This window comes from Phodopus roborovskii, unplaced genomic scaffold (genome assembly GCF_943737965.1).
Source record: "Phodopus roborovskii unplaced genomic scaffold, PHOROB, whole genome shotgun sequence".
Lineage (NCBI taxonomy): Eukaryota > Metazoa > Chordata > Mammalia > Rodentia > Cricetidae > Phodopus > Phodopus roborovskii.
This window is the reverse complement of record NW_026126567.1, coordinates 4108849-4131896: the sequence shown is the minus strand read 5'-3', so window position 1 is coordinate 4131896 and position 23048 is coordinate 4108849. Positions and strand designations below refer to the sequence as shown.

At 41.7% G+C, this 23048-nt stretch overlaps 1 protein-coding gene across 1 annotated transcript in view; it reads left to right on the top strand.

Moving 5' to 3' along the window:
- Khdrbs3 (KH RNA binding domain containing, signal transduction associated 3) overlaps window positions 1-23048 on the top strand; it is a 138252-nt gene that overhangs the window by 94458 nt on the left and 20746 nt on the right. Inside the window, exon 7 of the mRNA XM_051202510.1 lies at window positions 5991-6073. Within this exon, the coding sequence (XP_051058467.1) occupies window positions 5991-6073 (83 nt within the window). The remainder of the gene's footprint in view (window positions 1-5990; window positions 6074-23048) is intronic.

Below are 23048 nucleotides of genomic sequence, written 5' to 3'. Positions count from 1 at the left end.
ATATGTGAGTTATCCATTATGGTAGCACAGAGTGATATTTCCGTTTGCAGGCTAACATTTGCTGTCCGAGAAGGTTCCAGAAGAGAGAACATGTAGAGGCACCATCAGTAAAGCCACACAGGTGTCCATTTGTATGAACCAGGAAACAGTAGAAGTCAGGAAGCAACAAGCCTAGATTTTCATTTTAGCTAGGTACTTCTAGATGAAGACCTACTTTAGAACCGAATGTAGATTCCTTGCTTTGTCCAATTGAAAGATTCCAAATGATCTGGAAGCTTCTGTAGGTTCTGGTGAACCTAATAACGGCAGCTGGACCTCAGGCTTGGTATCAGAGTGCAGAGGGAGGGTGCGTGAGAGAGGGTGAGGATGTGGAACAGATTCTCTGGCTGGTCAGAACACCTGCAGGACAGTATGGCAGAAGTGCAAGGAAGGTGAGGGAAGGCCAGTGTGCGCCTCCAGATAGCATACCGGCACTCCTAAGATACGTGCCTTGAACTGCTGCTGCCGCCCACTTCAGTCGTTTCTGGTCACCTGAGGATTGGCTACAACGGGAAGAGCTGGAAAGAGCTCAGGCTGGGAGGCGAGAGAAACAAACAGGGCTACCCTGCTCTCTACCCGAGCATCTGTGAGGAGAACAGCATTACCACGTCCTCCTTGTGCGTTGCTGAGCCTGGTACGAAGGAAGCTTTTAAGACAACCTCAGTTCATAATGTAAGCGAGGTACAAAGCAAGTCCTCTGCTGGGAGCAGTCACAGAGCTGTGCACATCAGGCTGAGTGCTGGCATTGTGCAGGCACGGGGAACTGTTTTGTTGCAGTTTTGTAACAGAATCGAAGCTCCCCATTTGATCTTCACCCTAGAAAGCTGATTAGGAGACACAGAGGGCAGAGACAGGCACCTGGTGACCTGGGTAGGTTTCTACACTGGAGGCAGAGAAGTGAGCAGACAAAGAAACATTGTCTTTAAGAGAAAAGGTGGAGTGTGGGAAGTAACACAAAGACCTCCAGGGTAAAGGCATGTCTAATGTATCAACCGTGCCCCAGAAGTGTAGTGACTGAGTAGGGAGGTATGTGACTCAACCAGGGTCTCAATGTCGTTTCTCTCCTGTTTATTATTCCACTCAATTGTTTGTTCAATACAGCCCATAATGTACTCATTGTTTTTTTCCTCACTCTACCCACTGAAATACCTGAAAAGTAATTTAAGTGTAAAATTATTCAAATAAGAAAAAGGTGAGCAACCAGTTGCTTTGTACAATGGAAGATAAAATTTATAAAAAAGAGAAAGAGGATGGCTAAATTCTAATATCATCAAATTGTCAGACAAAACACCCTAATACAAGGACTGGCGCGATGTGCCCTCCTGTCTTGTCAGCACTTGGGGAGATAGAGGCAGAAAGAACAGGGATTCAAGGTCAAGCTCTGTTACAGAGTGAGTTCTAGGCCAGCCTGGGCTACTTGAGATAGTCTCACAAAAATAAATGGGGAGGGGGAGAGTATCTAATGTTCAGAGCCTTCGTAAGCTCTGCCATTCCTCACCCACCCACCCTTGTTCCCTTGTCTGCCCAGCCATTCTCTGGTTCATGCCCTGCTTGTCCTCAGTCTAGGAACTCTCATCCACGCCTTTCAGTAAAATCTGTAGGAGAGCGAGCACCAGAGTCCCAGGCAGCTCTTTCTTAACCCTGTCACATGAGTCTTATAGGCCCCGTATTTCCATGTGTTGTCCATTGAGCAGATATCAATGCTGTAGTTAGAAGAAGCACAAAATATATACTTTTTGTCAAGTTCAATAAAGAAAACATAAAGAACTGTAGGCTCATATTGTGAAATACAGAACACAGATCTTAGTGAGCTTAAACGGTTGTGCCCTTAAATAGTACAGCAATAACCTGACAGATAGTAGAGGAATAAAATTGTACCTACATACTGTTTTAGTTAAAATTGTGGTCATTTATAATCTTAAATACATGTCAGAACTCGTTACTTGAACTCTACACATTCTTTACAGATATCTAGCATGTTACTAAAGAAGTCATAGCCTGCGTGTTTTCCAAGTTACAAGTACCCCACACTGACCTCATTGCACTCCCGGCTTTACAGATCGTCCTTTCTGTTCTGCAGTATTGCTAGACAGGGATTTCTGTAACACAAGGTAATCAATCATGGCACTCAAATTCCAGATGTCCATTCCTTAATTGGTCCTCCATGATGCAGCTCCTGGCTCTTCATCATTATCCCTGTAGTCATGTCTTACAGTGTCCACGCCAGCTCTCAGCTTCCCTGGAGGCAAAGGTTCTGGCCTCTTTCCTTCCTTCATTCTGGTTAATTTTTAAGACCGTTCTTTAAAAAGGAAAGGCTAGCATTTCTGTGAATTCACACGGAGCCTCCTTTGCTTTTCTCAGTTGGGCTGGTCCACCTCATCTCAGAGCTTTACCTTTGACGTGATGAATAAGAAGGGTCTCTTTGGCTGTCCGTTATCTCTGCTCCATCCGTTGTATGCCAGCGCGCTTATTACACAGAGGAAGATCTCCATCCATGGTGTCTGGCAACAGGTTAGGTGATAGATGGAAAGTTCCCACAGTAACTAGAAAGGTTCCTGTTATTAGTAATTGCCAGCTTTTAGCTTAGTAACTGTCCAGCATTCATGTTACTGTTTTGCTACTGCTCTGATAATGAAAATCATCTCAGAATTTGTTTTACGGCCACTTTGCTTTGGCCACAGAAAGATCATAACCAAATTAGTAATTTACTTTTAACTCTGAAGAACACTGTGATTTGCCTTTTGAGTTTAAATTTTATTCCTTTTATATGACTCTCCCCATTTTGTATTCATTTCTTCCTTTGTGACAAAACATTCACTGGTAGGTAATCATGTATAATTTACATAAGACTTACTCCTGCAAGTTGGTGGTTTCCATTTATGCTGATATTTGTTTTATAAAATTGAAAGATTCTGAAACCTTCTATTTCGATAAATGTTTCTCACACACATACACCAACACACACATATATGTGAATAACAATGTTTTAAGGGAATGAGGTAAGCACCTTTGAACCTATTCTGTGACTCCTTTGCACATAGCTTTCACCCTTTTGAGTTTTACGAAAACTGTAGGAACAGTGTACAGATGTGAGATTATAGGGTACCACATGAGAATGATGGATGCCAGAGTCCTCATGAAGCTCTTCATATGCTGGCCATATGTCCATACTTTCTCATCCTTTCTATGTAGTTTGAGGATTAACATAAATATAAAGACATTCTGATATGAGTATGAGTGTATTGAGTGAGAGGTTGTGCATCCTGGACACTGATGCGGACGCTTCTTTAACCACATGGTACATTTGCCTGTCTCCAGGGGTTGCTCATGTATTTGAAATCTCTTGAGTGACTGATCCATGTTGTTCCTAGGTGGTGTTTATTTAAATGTTTTTAAAATGCCAGTAAATTCAAAACTGCCATATAATTAAACCTGGAAACTTAAAGCCAGCTGGAGGAAAAGATACAGCGCTTTTGTGGCCCAAATACCAGTGTGTAACATGTCTGATTCCATTTTATAGAAGCATTGTTTTTCTTGGCTGTTTTTAAGTTCATAGCCCTCTAGAAATAACAGTGAGAGGCAGAGGCAGGAGGATCTCTTCTGAATTGGAGGCCAGCCTAGTCGACGTAGAGCTCTGTTTCAAAATGAATTATGCAACATGGAGAAAGTGTCTCCCAAAGAATGACAAGGGTGTCTTTTCCTTTGTAGTTACATCTTTTCCTGGTTGAGTTATAAGAATTCTTTATCTATACTGGAGAGTAAACGAAACCACATGTATTATTTGTAAATATTTTCTCCCATGCAGTAGTTTATCTTTTTATTTCTTTTAAATAGTGTCCTTTGAAAGTTCAAAGCTTTGAATTTTTCTGAATTCCATTTCTCTCCACATTCCTCAGCTCTGTGCTTTTGCTATCATAGCAAGGAAATCACTGACCCAAGGTCATGACAGTGTATACTTATTCATGCTTTTTTTTTTTTTTTTTCCTCATGGTTCTGTAACTGTTCACATACAGGTGTGGTGCAGATTGTGTTGTTAGTATATAACGTGGGTCTGTCTGCAGGCTGCCCAGCTTTGTTACTTGAGAAGTTCCCAGTGAGCTGTCTTGACCCTATAGTTAAAAAGTGAATGAACGGGGTAGTTTCTGACTTTCTTTTGCTTATTATTTTGGTTACTGTAACCATCCATGAAATACACGGACTGCTTTCTGTGGGCAGGTGTGTTTTACTCTTACTGGATGTATGGCTCCCTAGACGTACAATAGCATTACGTATTTATATTGTCCTTTATGTATACTTATATATGAAGTTTTTCATGTAGCCTCAAGTTACTAAAGGCTCCTCACTTCTCTGAAGGGCTCCCTTTGTGTTTTCTAGAAAGTGTATCTACCACTGGTAAATTTTCTGGTCTTATCTGCTGAGGTACTAGTTCCCCCTTACCTTTGAAGGAGCGTTCCCCTGGATGTAAAGTCCTGTGCCCAGTGCAGCTTACAGATGTTAAGGAGTCACTCTCCCTAGCCCACTCTTCCTATCTAGCTTCCTTGGAGTCTAGAATCTCGGCTTTCAGTCTTCTAGTTTCCATCCTTCCTTCCTGTTAAGAGTCAGGATGCTCCAGGGTCTGGAGGTGATTGCCTGTGGCGGGGGTTCCTGTTTTTGTCTTTCAGGCTCTTATGGTTATGGGTCTCTCAGGTTTAGTGTTTGGTAATGTTAAGCTTCCTAGGTATGTGAAGTTTTTTCATCAAATTGGCAAAGTTTTAAACCAGTTGTTTCTCTGAATATTTTTCTGCTCATACATCTGGTGCTGTCACAGGCCTCAGCATGTCTGTCTTCAAGTTCAGTGACTTCTGTTTCTGCTGAGGAGACCAGTGAGGGGTCTGCTTTCATTACTTATTTTGAAGCCACACGTTTACCTTGGCTTCTCTGTGTACTGACAATCTGTATTTGGTGAGGTGATATACTGAGGGTTTACTTGATTGGTCCCAGCAGTTTCTTTAGCTCCTTGGCTGTGTTTGAGATGTTAGTTTAAATTCTTTGCCTAATGGACTGGCTTTTTGGTGCTCATTCCACACGGTGGGATACCTTGCTCAGCCTAGATGCAGCGGGAAGGGGCTATGCTCTGCCTCCACTTGGTATCCCAGACTCTGTTGACTTGCCAAGGGAGGCCTTAACCCTAACTCTGGGAAGGATGGGGGGAGGGAGAAAAAGAGAAAGGGGCAGCTACTATGTAAAATGAAAAAAAAATTTAAAGAAACAAACAAATAAATAAGTTCTTTGCCTAGCAGATTCAATTTCAACTTCCCCAGAGACAATTTTTAGTAATAGCTATTTTTCTTATAGAGAGACCATATTGTTTGTATTTTTTTTACACATCTCAATTTCTTGCTTTACATTAGATAAACTATATTAATCAATTCTAGGAGTCACATTCTTCCAGGGTTTGTTATTTGTTTTATATTTAGGACTATTCAGAACAAACTGTGGAGTTCATCAGGTGTTGCCACTTTAGTCTCCTCCGCATTAACTAACTCTGTGCCTGGCTCTGATGGGAGAGTGCCTATTATGTATACTGACACTCATTCCGGGCACTCGCCCAGCCGCTGGGAACATTACTGACATTCCAGCTGCCTCACTGCACCCAGTGCTAAGTGAAAATATCCCATATCTCTGCTCGAACCAGCATTTAGCCCTGCTCTGCGCGCGTGCGTGCGCGCAAGTGCTCATTTCTGAGTGCGGACAGTGGTGCCCTCAGCAATGGTACCCAGCATGAGCTTGCTTCTTGAGACAATATTGGAAGCTTCTTGTTCTGGCGTTTGTGCTCAGCCACCACTGTACTTCTTCTCACATCGTGGTTCGACACAGTTAGCATCAGCTGTGTCATGCAGGGGCTGGAAGAAGAGTGTCCTTTCTTGCAAGAGGGTCTTCTCAAATGTCTCTCCTAATGGTGTGTGTTTCAGGACTACGATGATGGGTATGGTACTGCATACGATGAGCAGAGTTATGACTCCTATGACAACAGCTACAGCACCCCAGCCCAAAGGTAAGAGTCACCCTTTGCTGCCAGCCCAGAGCCCCTCCATGGGGAGGTGTGATGGTGCTGGGAGGACTTGGTGTTTGTTTTATCTGCTAACTGGAGAAGTGAATCTGCCCTTCCAAGTAACATGTATGAAAACTCCCATACATGCCCCATGTAACATGCTTCTGGAAATTGTTATGCTAGAGCATGTGGACTTGAAAACTATGTTTAATTTTATCTCCTCTGAAAATTGGACCCAAGTGTTTCATATCATCCTAAAGAAGGATGATATCCTGAGGAGGGATGATGGTTTCAAAGTGGATAGCCCTTCAGTTCTAAGGCCCCCAAATTTCATGGCCACTCTGAACACATTGTCAGACCTTGGCTTGCTACCCACAGAACAGTATGCCTTCTTAGAAGTGATGCTCCCTGCTTCCCAGCAGCTTCAGCTTCTGTAAATACAACAACTTCATCCTGATCAGACACCCCCCACCCCAAAAATGAAGAAATGGCAACTGCATACACAGTGACTGCAGCGCCTAAACACAGATTGTGTCTCTAATTGTGATGGATCCCAGCCGCATGCATGGCTGTGGTGCCTCCGAAGTGTGAGTGAATGCATGGGTTCTGTAACCTGCAAACTCTGATGCTGGATACATAGGTGACGATACTGAACAGCTTTCATCGTGGCTCTAGGCATAGTACTTTGTATATGACCTGTGACGGGTGGCCTTCACACATAGGCTGACAAGGGGTCTTTTTCAGTGGCCGCCTTTTTGATTGTGCTTGTGTTTGTGCCACTAGTTCTGGGGACGGAGGCATTCCTACAGTTTGTTAAAAAAGACAGACAAGAAGCTGCATGAGCCTTGCCCTACAGCTCCTCCTGTAGCTAGGCCAGCAGAAGTATCCGCCCCCTCCCCTGTGAAGAGAGATTCCAGAAGAAGTTGTTTGTCTGAGGTCACACCATAAATGGAATGAGGAGATGGGTCTGTAGTCCAATCTCCTCACTCAAAGACTACGGTTTACAACTGGGCATTTCTCTGCTTTGCTTAAAAACATCATGAATGTCTCCATTTTCAATATGAAGGGCCCTGGGGAAGCATGTGTGTGCTCTACCTCAGAACACTTGCTGGGTGTGTGGTTTCTATCTGAGCCTGTAGTCGTAAGGCCTGTCACCCAGGCCAAGTGAGCATGTCCTATATATAATAGACACACTGCCTGTGGAAGAGGAGACCAATAGCAAAGATACATCACTGCTCAGTCAGAAGGAGGGACCGTATCCTCTGGGCTTCCTGTACTCTCTAGTGAGTTCTGGCCCCACACCCATCTAGCACTAGAATCACCTGCCATTGCATGCTTTTGCTTGAGCTGTATGACAATGGGAATATCTGAATGTTCTAGATAGTGCGTTAGAACTTAAGGACCTTTGTTTTCTCACTTCTAGTTAGCATGCATTTTTCTTTTTTTCATTTTTATTTTATTTAAATAACTTTCATTTGTTATATATATATATATATATATATATATATATATATATATATATACACATACTGACCACAGTTTCCCCTCTGTCCCCTCCTCCAGAGTTCCGCCACCAACACCACCTTCCCATCTACTGCCCTCCCTACCCAATTCCATATTGTCTGCCTGTCTGTCATCTGTATCTCAACAACAATAACAACAAAAGTCAAAACAAGCAAAAAGCCAGTAAGAAGAAAAAATGAGACAAAAAATGCATGCATGTACTTGTTGGATCTTGTGGGCCTTGTATCATACTCTTTGTGAGCTCACTTGTACACCAGTCCTTTTGTGTCCTCAAGACACTGTGTCCTTGGAGTCACCCACCCCCTCTGATGCTTAAACTCTTCCCACCTCCTCTTGCATATAGATCCCTGAGCTTGAGGGACGGGTTTGATGGGGACATGCCATTTAGGACTGGGTGTTGAAAGCCTTTCACTCTCTGCACACTGTCCATTCATGGGTCTTTATCTTAATTATCGTCTACTGTAAGAAGAAACTTCTCTGATGAGGACTGAATAATGCACTGACCTTTAGGTATAGCAGTATATCAGGAGCCATTTTATTCCTCTGCTCCTTTAGTAGAACAATAGAGGTAGGTGTCTCCTAAGGCCCATGGCCTATCTAGTCTCAGGTTCATAGCTAGCAGTATCAGACACTGGTTTCATCTCATGCAGTGGGTGTATTTTTTAATATGATTGTTGAGTTTATAATATGATTATATCATTTCTCCCCACTTCCTCCCTCCATCCTGCCCCATTCCCCCTCCATGTAATATAAACATATATTTATACACACACGTATATATTCATAATTATAACCTGCTCAGACTGTTTAATATTACTTGCATGCTCCCAGCTCTGACCATTTGCTATAGGCTCAGCAGCTGGTATGACTATTTCTTCAGCTCTCGGCATTACTTAGTTGTCTGTAGTTCTTGGTATAGAGTGAGACTTTGTAACCTTTGTCCCACTTCACTTTGGCCTGTCTGTTGTGTCCTTGTTTGGTTCATGTTAAATGGTAGTGTTGGTGAGACCTTATTGTGTAGCTACTAACCGTTCTAGGAAATGTAGTCTCACAGTACACTCCCTGCTCTTAAAATATTTCCTCCCCGTCTTCTGCCCTGTTCCCTTACCTGTATGGTTATTTTGTAGATGTATCCATTGGGACTAGATTTCACAACTTACATTTTGATTGGTTATTGTGTCTGGAATGGTCCTCATCTGTTGTGTGAGAAGTTCCCTTGGTAAAAACTACACTTATCTGTGGATATAAGAACAGTTATTTAGGGTGTAGTTAGGATTACGCTGATCTAGTAAAGTAATGGTTTTAGGTTCTTCTCCAAAATCTATGACTTCACTAGCCATGGGTAGTTGCTAGGTTTCCAGCACCAGCCCTGATTTCCTTCTTGCTGAGTGGGTCTTAAGTCCAATTACAGAGCTGTTGGTTACTGGCAATGTATGTGTGCCACCGCTGCACCCTAGGATTCTTGTGCTATATTAGTTATTATTGTGGTTGATAGATACCATAGCTGAATAGAAATGTTGGTTGCTTACCTCCTTTAGAAGCTCGCTGTAGCTGGAAATTTCTCTTCTGCATTTCAGTTCCTGAATAACCACTCTGAGGCTTAATATAAATTATAATTGTTATAATTGTTTGGCCAATGGCTCAGACATATTACTAACTAGCTCTCATAATCAAATTAACCCATTTCTATTGATCTGTGGCCAGGTGGCCGTGCCTTGCCAGTAACGCTCTGGCATCCTACTCTTCCGGTGGCTACATGCTGCCTTCCTTTTCTCTGTATCCCTGTTCGTATTTTCTGTCTAGCTATATTCTGCCCAGCTGTTGGCCAAATCAGCTTCTTTATTAACCAAACATTTATTAACCAAAACATTTTCACAGCATATGGAGGGTCATCCCATACCAGCTTGCTCTGTACCTTCTGGTCAGTTCCAACTTGGGTTAGTTCCAGCTCAGGGGTTTCTAGGTCATGTGATGGATCTTAAAACCAAAAAATAAAAAGTAAATAAAAGAGTGGTTGGTTGCTCCCATAACACATGTGCCATTAGTACAACAATAGCTCTGGCAAGCAGGTTGCTATTGTGGATGTCAGAGTTTGTATCTGGGAGATATGGATGATTAGTTTTCTCCTCTGGTAACATGTAATTATCTTATAGTACCATAAACACTATTGAGTAGGAGTGAAGCTTCTAATTGGGCACCAGCTAAATGTCTCTGTGATCGATGACATAGGTAACTGTTGATAGCAACAGGGCCTAACTACCAGGCTATGGAGAAGTACCCAGTAGCTTTGGCAATAGTCTTTGATATATGGACGCTTCAATGGGTCCCCTTGACCAGTGAATCAACAAGATGTAGTTCATCCCTGGCAGTTGGTAGCATAAGATGCCTAATTGGGGCATTTGTCTCTTTTCTTACTTTTATTACTCTTCCATTCCTTTCATATATGTATTTTAGTAAGTTTCTACAGTATTAAGTTTCCATATGTCTTTTCAAAAGGCTGTTGTTAATAATTGTCCCTCCTTGTATTCCTTTTACCTTTTCCAGCCACACCCCTCTCTATTTAACCCTTGTATTTAGGGCTTGCTTTATCTCCTTTTATAACACTGTATCCCTTACCTCATGCACATTCACTTCCCATAATGGCTAACTAATATCTGTGGTTATTTAGTTTGAGACACATCTGAAGTTAAAAACAAACTTTCATATCTGAAAAAAACAAACTGGCAATATTTATCTTTTCAGGTCTGGGTACCTCACTCAGGATAATGTTTTTCTCTATTTATTGCAAATTTCACAATTTTAATTTTCAAAGCAGTTGAATAATATTCCATGTGTCAATATATCATATTTTCATTATTCATTTTAGGCTATTTTCATGTTTCTGGCTTTTATGAATGAGCTCCAATGAACAGGGATGAGCTAAAATATAGCCTTTGAGTTTATGCCCAAGAATTGTGTAGCTGGATCTTAAGGTAGATAATTGCCACATTGATTTTCTCAGCAACTGAACAAATTTACAATCCACCAGCAGTGGATGAATGTTCCCCTTACTCTACACATCCTTACCAGAATGAGCTGTCATTTGTTGTATTGATATTCACTTTTTTGATTTGATTTGATTTGATTTAAAATTAAATTTCAAAGTAGTATTGATTTGAATTTCTGTGGTTGCTAAAGATACTGACCATTTTTTGAGTGTTTCTGAGCCATTTGTTTTTCGTCTTTTGAGAACTCTGCTTAGTTCTGTACTGCATTTTTTTAATTGCGCTGTTTTCTTGATCCTTTGTTTACTTGTTTGTTTTTGTTTTTAGTTCTTCGTATATTCTCGAGACTATCCTTGTGTCACATGTATATCTGGTAAAGGTCTTTTCCATTCTGAGGCTGCTGCTTTGCTTGAATGTCCTTTATCATGGAGAAGATTTTAGGATCATGAGGTCCCATTTATTAGTTATGCCTGTGCTCTCAGGGTCCTATTCCTTTTCTGTGCCAATGAGTTCAGCCTATTGCCCACTCTCTCCTTCAGATTCAGTGCATCTGGTTTCATGCTGAGGTCTTTGATTCATTTGGAGCTGTTTTGTGTAGGTTGATCCACATGCAGCCATCCGTTTTGACCTGTACCATTAGTTGAAGATGTTGTCTTTCCTCTTGTATATATTTTTGGTTTTGTTGGGTAAAAACCAACTGTGTGTCTCAGTCTTCAGTTTGATTCCACTGTTGGACATGTCTGTTTTTATTATTACTATCTCTACAGTACAACTTGTCGTCAGGGATGGTGAGAACACTAGCAGTTCTTTTGCTGTTCAGAGTGGTTTTAGACACCTGGAGTTTTTTATGTTTCCTGTTTGTTTGTTTTGTTTTGTTTTTATTCTGTTAAGTACTGTGTTCAAATTGCACTGAATCTCAGATTACTTTTGGTCGAATGGCCATTACATTGTGTTAATCCTACTGATCCATGAGCATGGGATATATTTCAATCTTAAAATATTTTCCTGAGTTTCTTTCTTCGGTGTCTTTATTATCTAAGTTTTTCACTTGCTTGGTTACAGTTATCCAAAGATTTTTGTTTGTTATAATTATTGTTTAGTTTTGAGTTGATTGTGAAAAGTACTATTTTCCTGGTTTCTTTTTCAGTCTATTTGTATATGCATGTAGAAATGTTCCTGATTCTTGTATACTAATTTTGTATCCTTCTTATTTGCTCAGTATGTTTATCAACTGTAAAAGTTTTTGTAAGTTTTTAGTGACTTCATATATATAATCACTCCATGTGCAAATGAAGATACTTTGACATTTTCCTGTCCTGTTTGAATCCTGCTCTCCTTTAGTTGTCTTAATTGCTCTAGCTAACATTTCAAGCCTTTCACTAAATTGGTTTGGAGAGAGAGGACAGCCTTCCCTTGTTCTGGATTTTAGTTTGAGCTGGCTATAAATTCCCTTTATATTGTTGAGATGTGTCACTATATATCTCCAATCTCTCCAAGACTGTAATCATGAAGGGGTCTTGGATTTTTGTCAATGGCTTTTTCTCCATCTAATGAGACGGTTGTGTCTAACTGGTCTTTCATTTTCTTTTTTATATGGATTATATTTATCAATTTTATATATGTTGACCCATCCCTGCAACTCTGGGATGAAGTCTAGGGATGATCTTTTTAATGTGTTTTTTTATTTGGTTTGCAAGTATTTTTTTTGCATCTGTGTTCATGAGATACTTTCATCTTTTAGTTTGTTCTTTGTGTGGTTTTTGCTATCTGTGTAATAGTGGCTTCATAAAAAGAATTAGAAAAATGTTCCTTCAGTTTTGCAGACTAATTTGAGGAGTATTGGTGATCTTCTTTTTGGGTCTGGTTGAATTCTGCAGCAAATCCAGCTGGCCCTGAGATTCTGTGAGCTGGGAGATTTTTAATGATGCTTCTATTTTACCAGATGCTATGAGCCTCGTAAAAGTGTTTATTTTTTCCCAACTTGGTTTAATATTGGTAGATATATTAAGAAATATTAAGATATAGTAAGAAATTTAACCATTTATTTTAGCTTTTCCAGTTTTGTAAAATTCAAATTTTTAAGTATGTCATTATGATTTTTTTGAGTTTTAGATTTTTCCTCTTTTAGATAATTGGGCCAAGGGTTTGTTAATTCTGTGGGCTTTTTCAAAGAATCAACACTTCATTTCATTGATTCTTTGTGGCTTTTGTCTGTCTGTCTGTTTGATTCTGTTTCATTGATTTTTGCCCTGAGTTTGAGAATTTCTTCCCATCTAGTCATTTTGGTATTATTTCTTCTTGTTATTGTTATCATAGAAAATCTCTCCAGTTGTTTTTTTTTCTCTCTCTCTCTCTCTCTTTAATGTAGTGACTTGTGCTGTGATCTAGCATCTCAGAGCTGCCTTGTATCCCTTCCATTCAGATATGCTGTGTTTTCATTGTGTAGATGAGCTGTCTTGGTGAGAGTGGGTTACTGAAGTCACCCCCTGCCATTGTGTTGGGGTCAATATACAATTTTACATTTAGTAGTGTTTCTTTTTATGAACTTGGTGCTCTTGGTGTTTGGTGCGTAAGTGTTTAGAATTACAATAACCTCTTCCTGGATGTTTTGCCTTTGAGTATGCACTGTCCTTCTCTATCTCTTCTTTCTAGTTTAATTTGAAGTCTGATTTGCCAGGTATTGAAGTAGCTGTACCTGTTTGTTTCTTGGTGCCATTTGTTTGGAATATCTTTTTTCTATACTTTTACTCTGAGTCAATATCTACCTTGACATTGGGGTGTGGTTTTTCTTGGATCTAGCAGAAGAATGGATCCTGTTTTTATATCCATTCTGTTAGTCTGTGTCTTCTATTGAAGAATTGAGAGTTAATAAATAGTATTCATTGATTCCTAGAATTTTGATATGGTGTGAGGTTTCCCCCCTCTTTCAACTGACTATTCTGGGAATATTTATTTGTGGTATAGTTAACCTTCTCTTCAGACTGATATTTTCTTCTGAGTGCCATCTGTAGCTGGGGTGGTGGATAGAATTTCCTTACATGTGTTTTTATAGTGAAATAACTTTTTCTTTCACCTTTGCAGATATAGTAGTCTCAGCTGGCATCTGTGGGGTCCTCAAGCTTGTAGAGCATCCATCCAGTCCCTTCTGACTCTAAAGTCTAATGGGTCAGCCTCTATATGTGACTTGATCTTTTCCCTTGCAACTTTTAATATCCTTTCTCTGTCCTATACTGTAGTGTTTTGGGTGTGGGGGGGGTTGTTTTGGGGTGTGTGGTGTGTGTGTGTGTGTGCGCGCGCGCACTTCATGGACTTTTCTAGTCTATTTGATGTCCTTTATGTTTCTTTCTTTCTTTCTTTCTTTTTTTTTTTTTTTTTTAATGTTTCTTTATAAAGACATCTCTTAGCCAGATGGTGGTGGCTAGGCCTTTAATGCCAGCACTCAGGCGGCAGAGGCAGGCAGATCTCTGTGAGTTTGAGGCCAGCCTGGTCTACAATAGCTAGCTTCAGGACAGTCTCCAAAGCCACAGAGAAACCCAGTCTCAGAAGGTGGGGGGGATCATTTCTTTAGATTGCGAAATTTTTCTTTTATGATTTAATTGAAAATATTTTCTGTGCCTTTGATCTGTGTTTCTTTTTCTTCCCTTTATCTTATTATCTGTAAGTTTGGTCTTTTTGAAATGCCCTACATTGCCTAGCTATTTTATGCATGTTGTTTTGTTTTGTTTTTAATGTAACATTTTCTTTGATTGAATTATTAATTTCTTCTCTATCGTGCCTTCAAGACCTGAGTTTCTTTCTTCTGTGTCTTGCATTCTGTTGGTGAAGCTTGCCTCTGAGCTGTTTGTTTGACAGCCTGAGGTTTTTCATTTCTAGTTTTGTCTTGGTCCTGGATTTCTTTGTTAAATTCTATTTACATGTCTTGAATTTTTTTTTCTTCTATTTCTTTCAACTGTGTGTGCTTTCGTGGTCATCCTTAAGGTCATTGTTATTTGAAGCTCTTGTCTTAATGCTTCAGTTGTATGACTTTTCTCGGGGCCTGTTGGTTTCTGGAGGACACATATTGCTTTGGTTGTTCATCTTTGTGTCTTTAGAGCTGTGGTCTAGGCATCTGGAGTTCTGTTGTTTGAATTGTTTCTTGTTATAGATATCTGGTCTCCTTTCTCTTGGGTGAGTAGTCTGTCATATGGTTTCTAGCCTAGTGTGAGTAGTCTGTCATATGGTTTCTAGCCTAGTGTGAGTAGTCTGTCATATGGTTTCTAGCCAAGTGTGGTTGTGAGGTTCCTACTGGAGAGATTTTTCATGTCTGTCATATGCTAGGCACTGCTCTTAGGGTTTGATATAAAGGACTGTTAATGCATGTCCTGTCATCGGAAAGCTCACTGGCTATGAGAAAACAAATGTAAAAACTTAGTTGTAAGCTGTTTTGAGAATCCTGAGAAGGTTCTTGTTTTTACTGGAAAGACTACAAAATTGCAGTTTGGAATTTGTGCATCTATCTGAGGGAATAAAGGGTAAGGAGCAGTCCCAGATGATGGTCAGGGAAAGGACCACACAGCCAGGTGAGGCAGGCACAGGGGACACCAAACAGCAGCACTGGTGATGGAATACTCTCTCTGGGAGCTGAGACATGAGGCTTGGAAGCAATAGGGGGCCAAGAGAATGGCAAGTTTAGACTTCAATTTAGAGAAACGAATTAGCCAATAGTAAAGAGAAGCTGGATTGACAGATGCTTCACGAAGCTAGGGGCCAAATCAGTTAATAGGCTGCAACACTATAAATGATCAACCCTGAAGTGCCAGGAAAGGCTGGCTTACTTGGTTGTGCAGACACCTTCTCTGCAGTGACGTTTTTTGGTGCTGCAGCTGACACCGTACCCAGGAGCAAAGACCAGGAGAACTGAATGCATGAGCAGCGCAGAAGGGACCCAGTGACGTGAGACACACACAAGTCCGTGGCCCTCGCTCTGGGTGGCAGAGACAGGCCTATCTAACCTGCTGCTTTTTAGGAAATTAAAGACAGAGTACTGTTTTGCAGTTGTCTGAAGATTTTTTTCTTGATCTGTTAGCATGTGATAAAATACTGCAATACTGCGTTCCTGTGGTTCTGTAACAGGCACAGCCAGCCTGTCAGTAACTCCTGCTCTGCCCGCGGCCTTCCTATCTCTGTCTGGCTGGTGACCACCTTTCCCCTGTGTCCCCCGGTGTATTTCCTGTGAGGACAAACATCCTTCGTGTCTTTGTGTATTCCAAGTTTGTCTTTGGAGAACATTGGATTAGAACCCATTCTTATGCTTCATTTCAACTTAAACCACCTAATTGAAGGTTCTGTCTTTATTGACAGTCATAATTAGGAGTTTGGGGGTCCAGGGATTCAGCCTGGGACTTTAGGGGGAGGGTTCACAATCTGTTCCACACCTCGTAGCTACTATAACCATGATGTGTGTGCAGCATATGTCTCAATGTTAGGAACCTGAAATAAAGCATAGTAACCCTAGTATCACATAGTGTCAGTATAGAGATCAGCTTTCCCTTCACAGTGACCCCCAAGACACCGCTAGATCTTGGGATGTCATCTTGCATCAGGTTGAGAGAGTTTGTCTGAAACTGAACGCAGGATACAAAGTGTGTCCGGTCCTCTTGGTACCATACCTCATCCTCCTTCCACTCTTGTTTCATTTCAGCTGCGTTGACTAATTGTATCCCATATCTGCTGTTGTGGTGTGTAAGGGTTAGCCTTAGAAGGCTGCTGTGCTACAGGCTGGAGCCACAGCTGCTACAGGCTGCAGCCTTGGAAAACCTTAGGGGTGGGTCCTCACTGGAGGGGACGGGAACTGTGGGGCGGTCCTTGGGAACTTCTTCCCCTTGATTCCACTCTGGTTGTCTGCTTTCCTGCTACCGTGAGGAAGAACCCCCCTCCTCACAGGCTGCTGCTGCTCTGATGCTGTGCCTATCACGGGGTGGGGGTTAGGGGGGACAGTAGTGATCAGAAGCTCAGAAACAGTCTACCATATCAAGCCTTTCTTCCCATAAGTTGTTTATTCAGGTATTTTGTCAGATTAAAAACTTAACCATAAAACATTGAAAACTCATGGTATTTAACACTTTCCGGTATCTTAAGAATTGTGTATTAAAGCCTTACTTTATCAGATCTGGACTATCTTAGTCAATAGAACCTCACAAGCCGCATCATTAATATTCCGGTTAAGACAGCAGCATTAAGAACTTGAGTCTTACAACTTGACATTAGATCCTTGCAGCAATAGCACTTCTGCTTGTGCTGTCAGGGAACACATAGCCTCAGCCTGGGCTGCAGCTGCAGTGCTGGGTAGCACCCTGTGTCCGTAGCCCCGGCTGTCTGTCTTTACACACCGCATTTGTGTGGAGTCACCAACATGAGAGCTGTGAGAGCCTAACAGGTGACCACTGTCACCTGAGATGGGCTGGAACATGCCCATCAGACTGCAGTAGACATGTCATTAACCCACGTCACTGTCCATTTGATTTGTTCAAATAAGTGGTGCAGAGCTTTGAATCCTTCATGGCTGCCATTTTCTCTCTTTTAGGCAGGGCTATCCTAAGCGCAGCTGGCTGCCTCTAGCCATGTTCGGGGCCACACTGCCCGAGTAGAGAGAACTGGAGAGAGCTACATACATTAGTGTTTTCAAGTTTTCGCTTTGATGTGTTACCCTTAGCACGTGCTATCCACAGACACAGAGCAGCTACAAGTTCAAAATGTCTTTACTCCCTGATACATGTGCATTGTCTGTAACATTCGGAGACCAGGGTTTCAAACGCACACCAGCAACACACACACAGGCACTTGATTCAAGCTCCCTAGGCCTCTGTTTATAGGAAACATAACCATGTGATTCTCCCTTGGAAGATAGGGAAGTATGCCATTCACTGTTTGTCTGCTAGAGGACCAGTGGACTGTACAGCTCTCCTTTCAAACTCCAGTTACCTCTCATTTCACAGGTGGGTGGACACAGGAAGCCCACATTCATAAGTCTGGAAGGACTCTCTGGGCAAGTGTTGCCAAAGGACAATGGAAGGGCAGGACAGCCTTGCATAAGACTTCCCATCTGCTCCCTTAGTGTCTTGATTTGCCATAGTGATAGGAAGATAGGCGGTGACAGAAAGGACCAGAGGTGGCATAACCACCTGCCCCATGTGCGGAGTGGAGGGCTTTGTGCCATGTGCGTGCGGAGTGGAGGGCTCTCTCCCATGTGCGGAGTGGAGGGCTCTGACCCATATGTGGAGTGGAGGGCTCTGCCCCATATGTGGAGTGGAGGGCTCTGCCCCATGTGCGGAGTGGAGGGCTCTGTCCCATGTGCGGAGTGGAGGGCTCTGACCCATATGTGGAGTGGAGGGCTCTGCCCCAAGTGCGGAGTGGAGGGCTCTGACCCATATGTGGAGTGGAGGGCTCTCTTTAGAACAGATGTCTATGCTTCCGCAGTCCTGAGCACCTTTACAGAGATTTATGTTGCACAAACAAGTGTATCGGAACGCTTTATGCATTTAATATTTTTCTATGCCTACCTATCATTTTTGTAATGACCTTGGCAATACTGGCATCGTAGTAAATAAACAATGCAGTTTATTTAATTTCACACATTTAGCAAATACAACATCAGCATAGATACTGGAAAGGGGACTATAACCGGTTCTTCGTAATTTGCAATTATAATAACTAATTAGAAGTTACTGATTGGTCCCTGTGGGTACATAGTTTCTGAGTAGCTGTAGTGATAAATGTAAACAGATGATGAATGGCCCTGACCTGACCTAAGCTTCCATGCGCCCTATGGTTTTGGCTCCTGGAAGCCTGGGCCCCATTGTAATCCCTTCCATTCTTTTGCGTTAGTTTACATCTAACATCTTACCTACATGCTTTATGACAGTGAAAACACTAGTCTGTATTTGTCAGCGACTGTGAAGAAGCCAAAGAAATAGCTGGCCCTTGTAGTAATCACAAGTTTAGTAAAGGGAAAAACGATCTCAAAGGGTGAGTTGACACTGAGGGGTTGGTGATGACATTCAGCTTCTGGGGCTTCATTCTGTACTGATGAGCTAATTTCCCATTGCACCCAGGTTTTGACAGTACTTTTAGATACGCATTTCTTCTAACATCTCTGAGAATTTCATGAAGATACTTTAAGTTCCTGAAAAGGCAATTAAAGATGGCACCCCACTGTGGCCATTGGCCATTGTGCATCATCTCTGTGTCATGGTAACCTGAGTGGTGGAGTCTTCTACTTAAGGCTCTATAACTTTGCTGGGGATGCACAGGCTTAGGCTTGTGTCCCATGTGTGACACATCTGCCAAGTGTTGGTTACTGTGTTAGATGCTGTCAAGCTTGTCATTTGATTTGCCTGACAGTCCTTAATCTTAGAAGGAGATGCCTAGAACACTCAGACTGCCTCCCTGTCCAGGTCAAGATCCGTCCCAGTCCAGTTCTGATAAATATGAGGTGTGTGCAGGTGTGTGTTGGGGCATTGCAGTAAATTGCTGACTACCCAACAGTGTTCACTTGGAGTCTTGACACCTTTCCTCCACAAGTATATGGAAACACACTAGGGCAAAAGCAGTCTAGTGGTAATAAATCAATTGCCTCTGTCAGCTTACTGTTTAATGTTCTCGAGAATACATGAGATTTATCACCGAGGACTTGTAGAATAATGGCAGTGTATGAAAACAGAGTCCACCAGGGAGATGTACGACATCATTTGGATTTAGCGCTGCCATCTGCTTAACAGTGCCGAGAAAGACTAGAGCAGCACTTATGATCAGCCACTCACAGCAGTGACAGATGCCATGCTGGGTGAGCGCGGAGGGAAGAGGGGCTTTGCCTCACGGTGGACTGCATGACGGGCTGTCCGAGCAGGGTGTGCATCGGTTTTCAAACCCCAACTTAAATCTTCACTACACAGTTTTAAAGGTCTCCTTAGCAGATCTCTCCGAGTCTTCTCTCTGTTTGTTCATACAGTCTTTTTGTGTTTCTACTGGTTTGTAAAAGTTTTTCTACTCAGTTTTACACACATGGGATATTTTTAACCAAAATTAATGTTAATATTTACTTGGGGGGGTACCATAAGTAATGTTGCAGGATATTTTTAAAAGAAAAAATAGTATATGCTGAGATTTGGGTACCAGTAAGGAGAGGGAGGTGGGGAGTCTAAGGAAAAGGACATCGTGCATTTCCAGGACAAGTAGTGGTGTGAGCTTCTCAAGAGTCATCCATGGAGTTAACTTCAGAAAGGGATAGAACTTTCAAAGTAAGTTTGAACTTCCAATTGAGCATTAGGGTTTAGAAAAGAGTGTTTAGAAATTTGTGCAAACTTACATTTAAATTCTAACTCCTCTCTTATCTGCATGAATTTTGCCAGGAGACATTTGTAACAGTAGAACTAACTTGTGGGTGTGTGTTTAAATGAGCTAGGACCTGTAACATGCATGGCAGTATCCATTGAGTCACTGCAGCCACATACAATGGACACCACACACTGTTGGAAGCCTTTGACACCATTTCATAGAAGGGGACATGAGGGGAGTTTAGACTGTTAGGAGCCTCTTTTCATACCTGGAATCTTAGACGGTCTTTCCTCTTAATACAATGCCAAGAAAAAAGTAGAAAGGGTGAATGATGCATGCTTTCTCAGACCCCCCCCCAAATTTGAAAACTCTTGTCAGTTACTGTTAGGAAGTACTCGATCTGCCAATAGGTCAGCTTGATGACTTATTTAAAAAGTGTGTGTCTGAAATCTTCAAAATGTGTTCAGACCTTATTTATTTGACAATGTTTGAAGCAGTGATGATGTGGATTGTATTTCTCCTTTTATAATTCATTTATAAAGGGACTCTCCTTTTAAGAAAGTTGTATTTCTAGATGTGCATGAACTTAACAGGGCCACAATGAACCCTGGACAGTAGGAGCTGGGGGGGGGGGTGGGGGGCGGTTTGTAGGAGGGACAGTTAAGAGATTATCCAGGTAAAGAGGATTAGCCAAAGAATTTAGTTTCCCACTTGCCCTGTTAAGATAGTCATATAACTACTTTCAGTGGGTAATGCAGTTTGGGGTAAAGTTTCTTTGGGACATGTTGATTTGGGGATAATCCCTACATTAAATAATTTATATGGGATATTCCGTATGCTAATAGCTCACCACACAGGTGGTAGCTGTTATATCCCAGCTGTTGCCATTAGTTACAGATCTGTTGTATGATAGATTTTCCTGGGGACAGCGGTGTATGTCCGCAGCATTACAGAAGCTCAGGTAGGATGCTCAGAGAAGAAGTGTGTTTACCTAGGAATCTGACACTATGTAGCAGCTGTTTGTGTTACTTCTCTGATATCAATAGCCTCATCTACAAAATGGGGATAAATAGCTCTCTCACCTACCTCGAATGGCTGTGGGGGTTGAGGAGAGAATTTATCATCAATCTGTAGTGTAAAAGCCAGTGGCACAGAGCTCTCGGTGTCTCTGTCTTAGTTATATCATGCCTTCCTTCTCATGTGTTTGCCTGCTCTTCCCACTGGTGGCTCTGAGCGCCCGGGTTGCCTCCTTGGTAGTCCTACATACAACTTGTCTATGACTCAGTATATATATGATGAGCATTTAAAAGCAATAATGTTCTCCGCTTTATGCCGCTTACTTCCTGTTGTGATGTTTTTATTTGATGTTCTGTAGCGAAGACCAGGAGCTAATAGACAGACAAAGCAGTAGAAATTACTCACCATTTGCCTGTCTTCCTTAGTCTGTCACTTAGAAGAACTATCTTCCTCAAGAACACAAATTTTTGTTAAAAAAAGTTACAAAATTAGAATCATTTAGTTCAATTGCAGTCTTTTAAAAAAAATGATCAGTAGAAACTATTGGTGATGCTCTTAGGTATTGCTAAATTTAGACACATAAGTTGTATTATGTACATACATATTTTATATCCTGATAGACATTTTTATGGGGCCTGGAGAAATGGCTCAGGGGGTAAGAGCACTGGCTGCTCTTCCAGAGGTCCTGAGTTCAATTCCCAGCACCCACATGGTGCCTCGCAACCATGTGTAATGAGATCACATGCCCTCTTCTGGCCTGCAAGCATACATGCAGACAGAATACTATATACACAATAGTAAGTCAATCTAAAAAATAAAGCATTTCTATGCATCATACATAAGCTTAGCCACAGTAGTGGAGATAAAGGTATCTCAGGTGAGGCTGCATCAATACTTCATTGTTTTACCTGTCTTAGCCGGTCTTTCTGCCTTCATTTGTATCACCCATCTACTGTCAACCTACAGTGCCAGGGTAAGCTACAAAACCTGTGCTGTATGATTACAGTAGTGGCCACAGTCAAGGGTTCCTCTGTGGAAGGTGTGTAGCCTAAGGAAGAATTGTTCAGAGCTCATTTACATATTCAAATATTGTAATTTGACAGGAGGTTTCTTGGACTGGATAACATCTAAGTCTCTGTCTGAAAGTGTGAACACTGAGCACTCTCCATCTTGTTTCCCAGAAGCCTGTGCAGCAATCACAAAGCTGGTGTCTAAACAAACACCTCTTTATTATCTTCCATTCAGGGTGCTGGAGCAGGTCAGCTAGCAGTAGTTTTGTTTTTTAACTCCGCAGAAGCTTTCTACAAGCAGCCATGATTGAGGGCTACTCCTGCTGACTAGTAAACACCGTGTGAGTGAGGTTGTGCACATATTGATAGAACTCTGCACAATGTCTTGTAGGTAGGTGCTAGGTAAATACTCTTTTCCCCGAGTAAATGACTGGGCTCTAAAATATGCTCTGGTGCTGTGGAAGAGCTGATGAACAGAGTGGTGATGGTTATGTGTTGGGCGTGTTCAGCTCTGTTGAGAACGTTGATTTAGGATTTGAAAGTACTTCCAGCGCTTGGCTGAATGAAAGCCTCCTGTGAGAACAACAGTCTGTGTAAAAGATCGGGAATGACAATGTTTTCTGTGTCTTGCCCTCCAAAGTGCTAGGATTTTCTTCTCTGGACTCAGGATTCCAAAATCTTCTGAATACAAAAGCATTACATTTCCCTTTGAGATACTTTTAAGAAATTTGTTATATGAACCTTTAAAGAGTATGTTATAGCAATCAAATTGAAATAAGTTATACATTTAAACCTTTGAAGTTAGTCAGCCAGGTGGCAGATGCAGACAGATCTCTGTGAGTTCTAGGCCAGCCAGGTCTACATAGGAAGTTCCAACACCATCCACGATTACATAGTGAGACCCTGTCTTAAAATGAACTAAATACAGCTAACCAAAAGCTATGGGACTAGAGAGGTGGCTTCATGTACTTACTGCTTTTGAAGAGGACTGAGTTCTTCCAAGGGAGTCACCACCCTCTTGTGACCTTCCAAGGCACCTGGACTCACATGCATGTAACACACACACACACACACACACACACACACGCGCGCGCGCACTTAAAAATTTTAAATTAACTATGAGCTACAGGA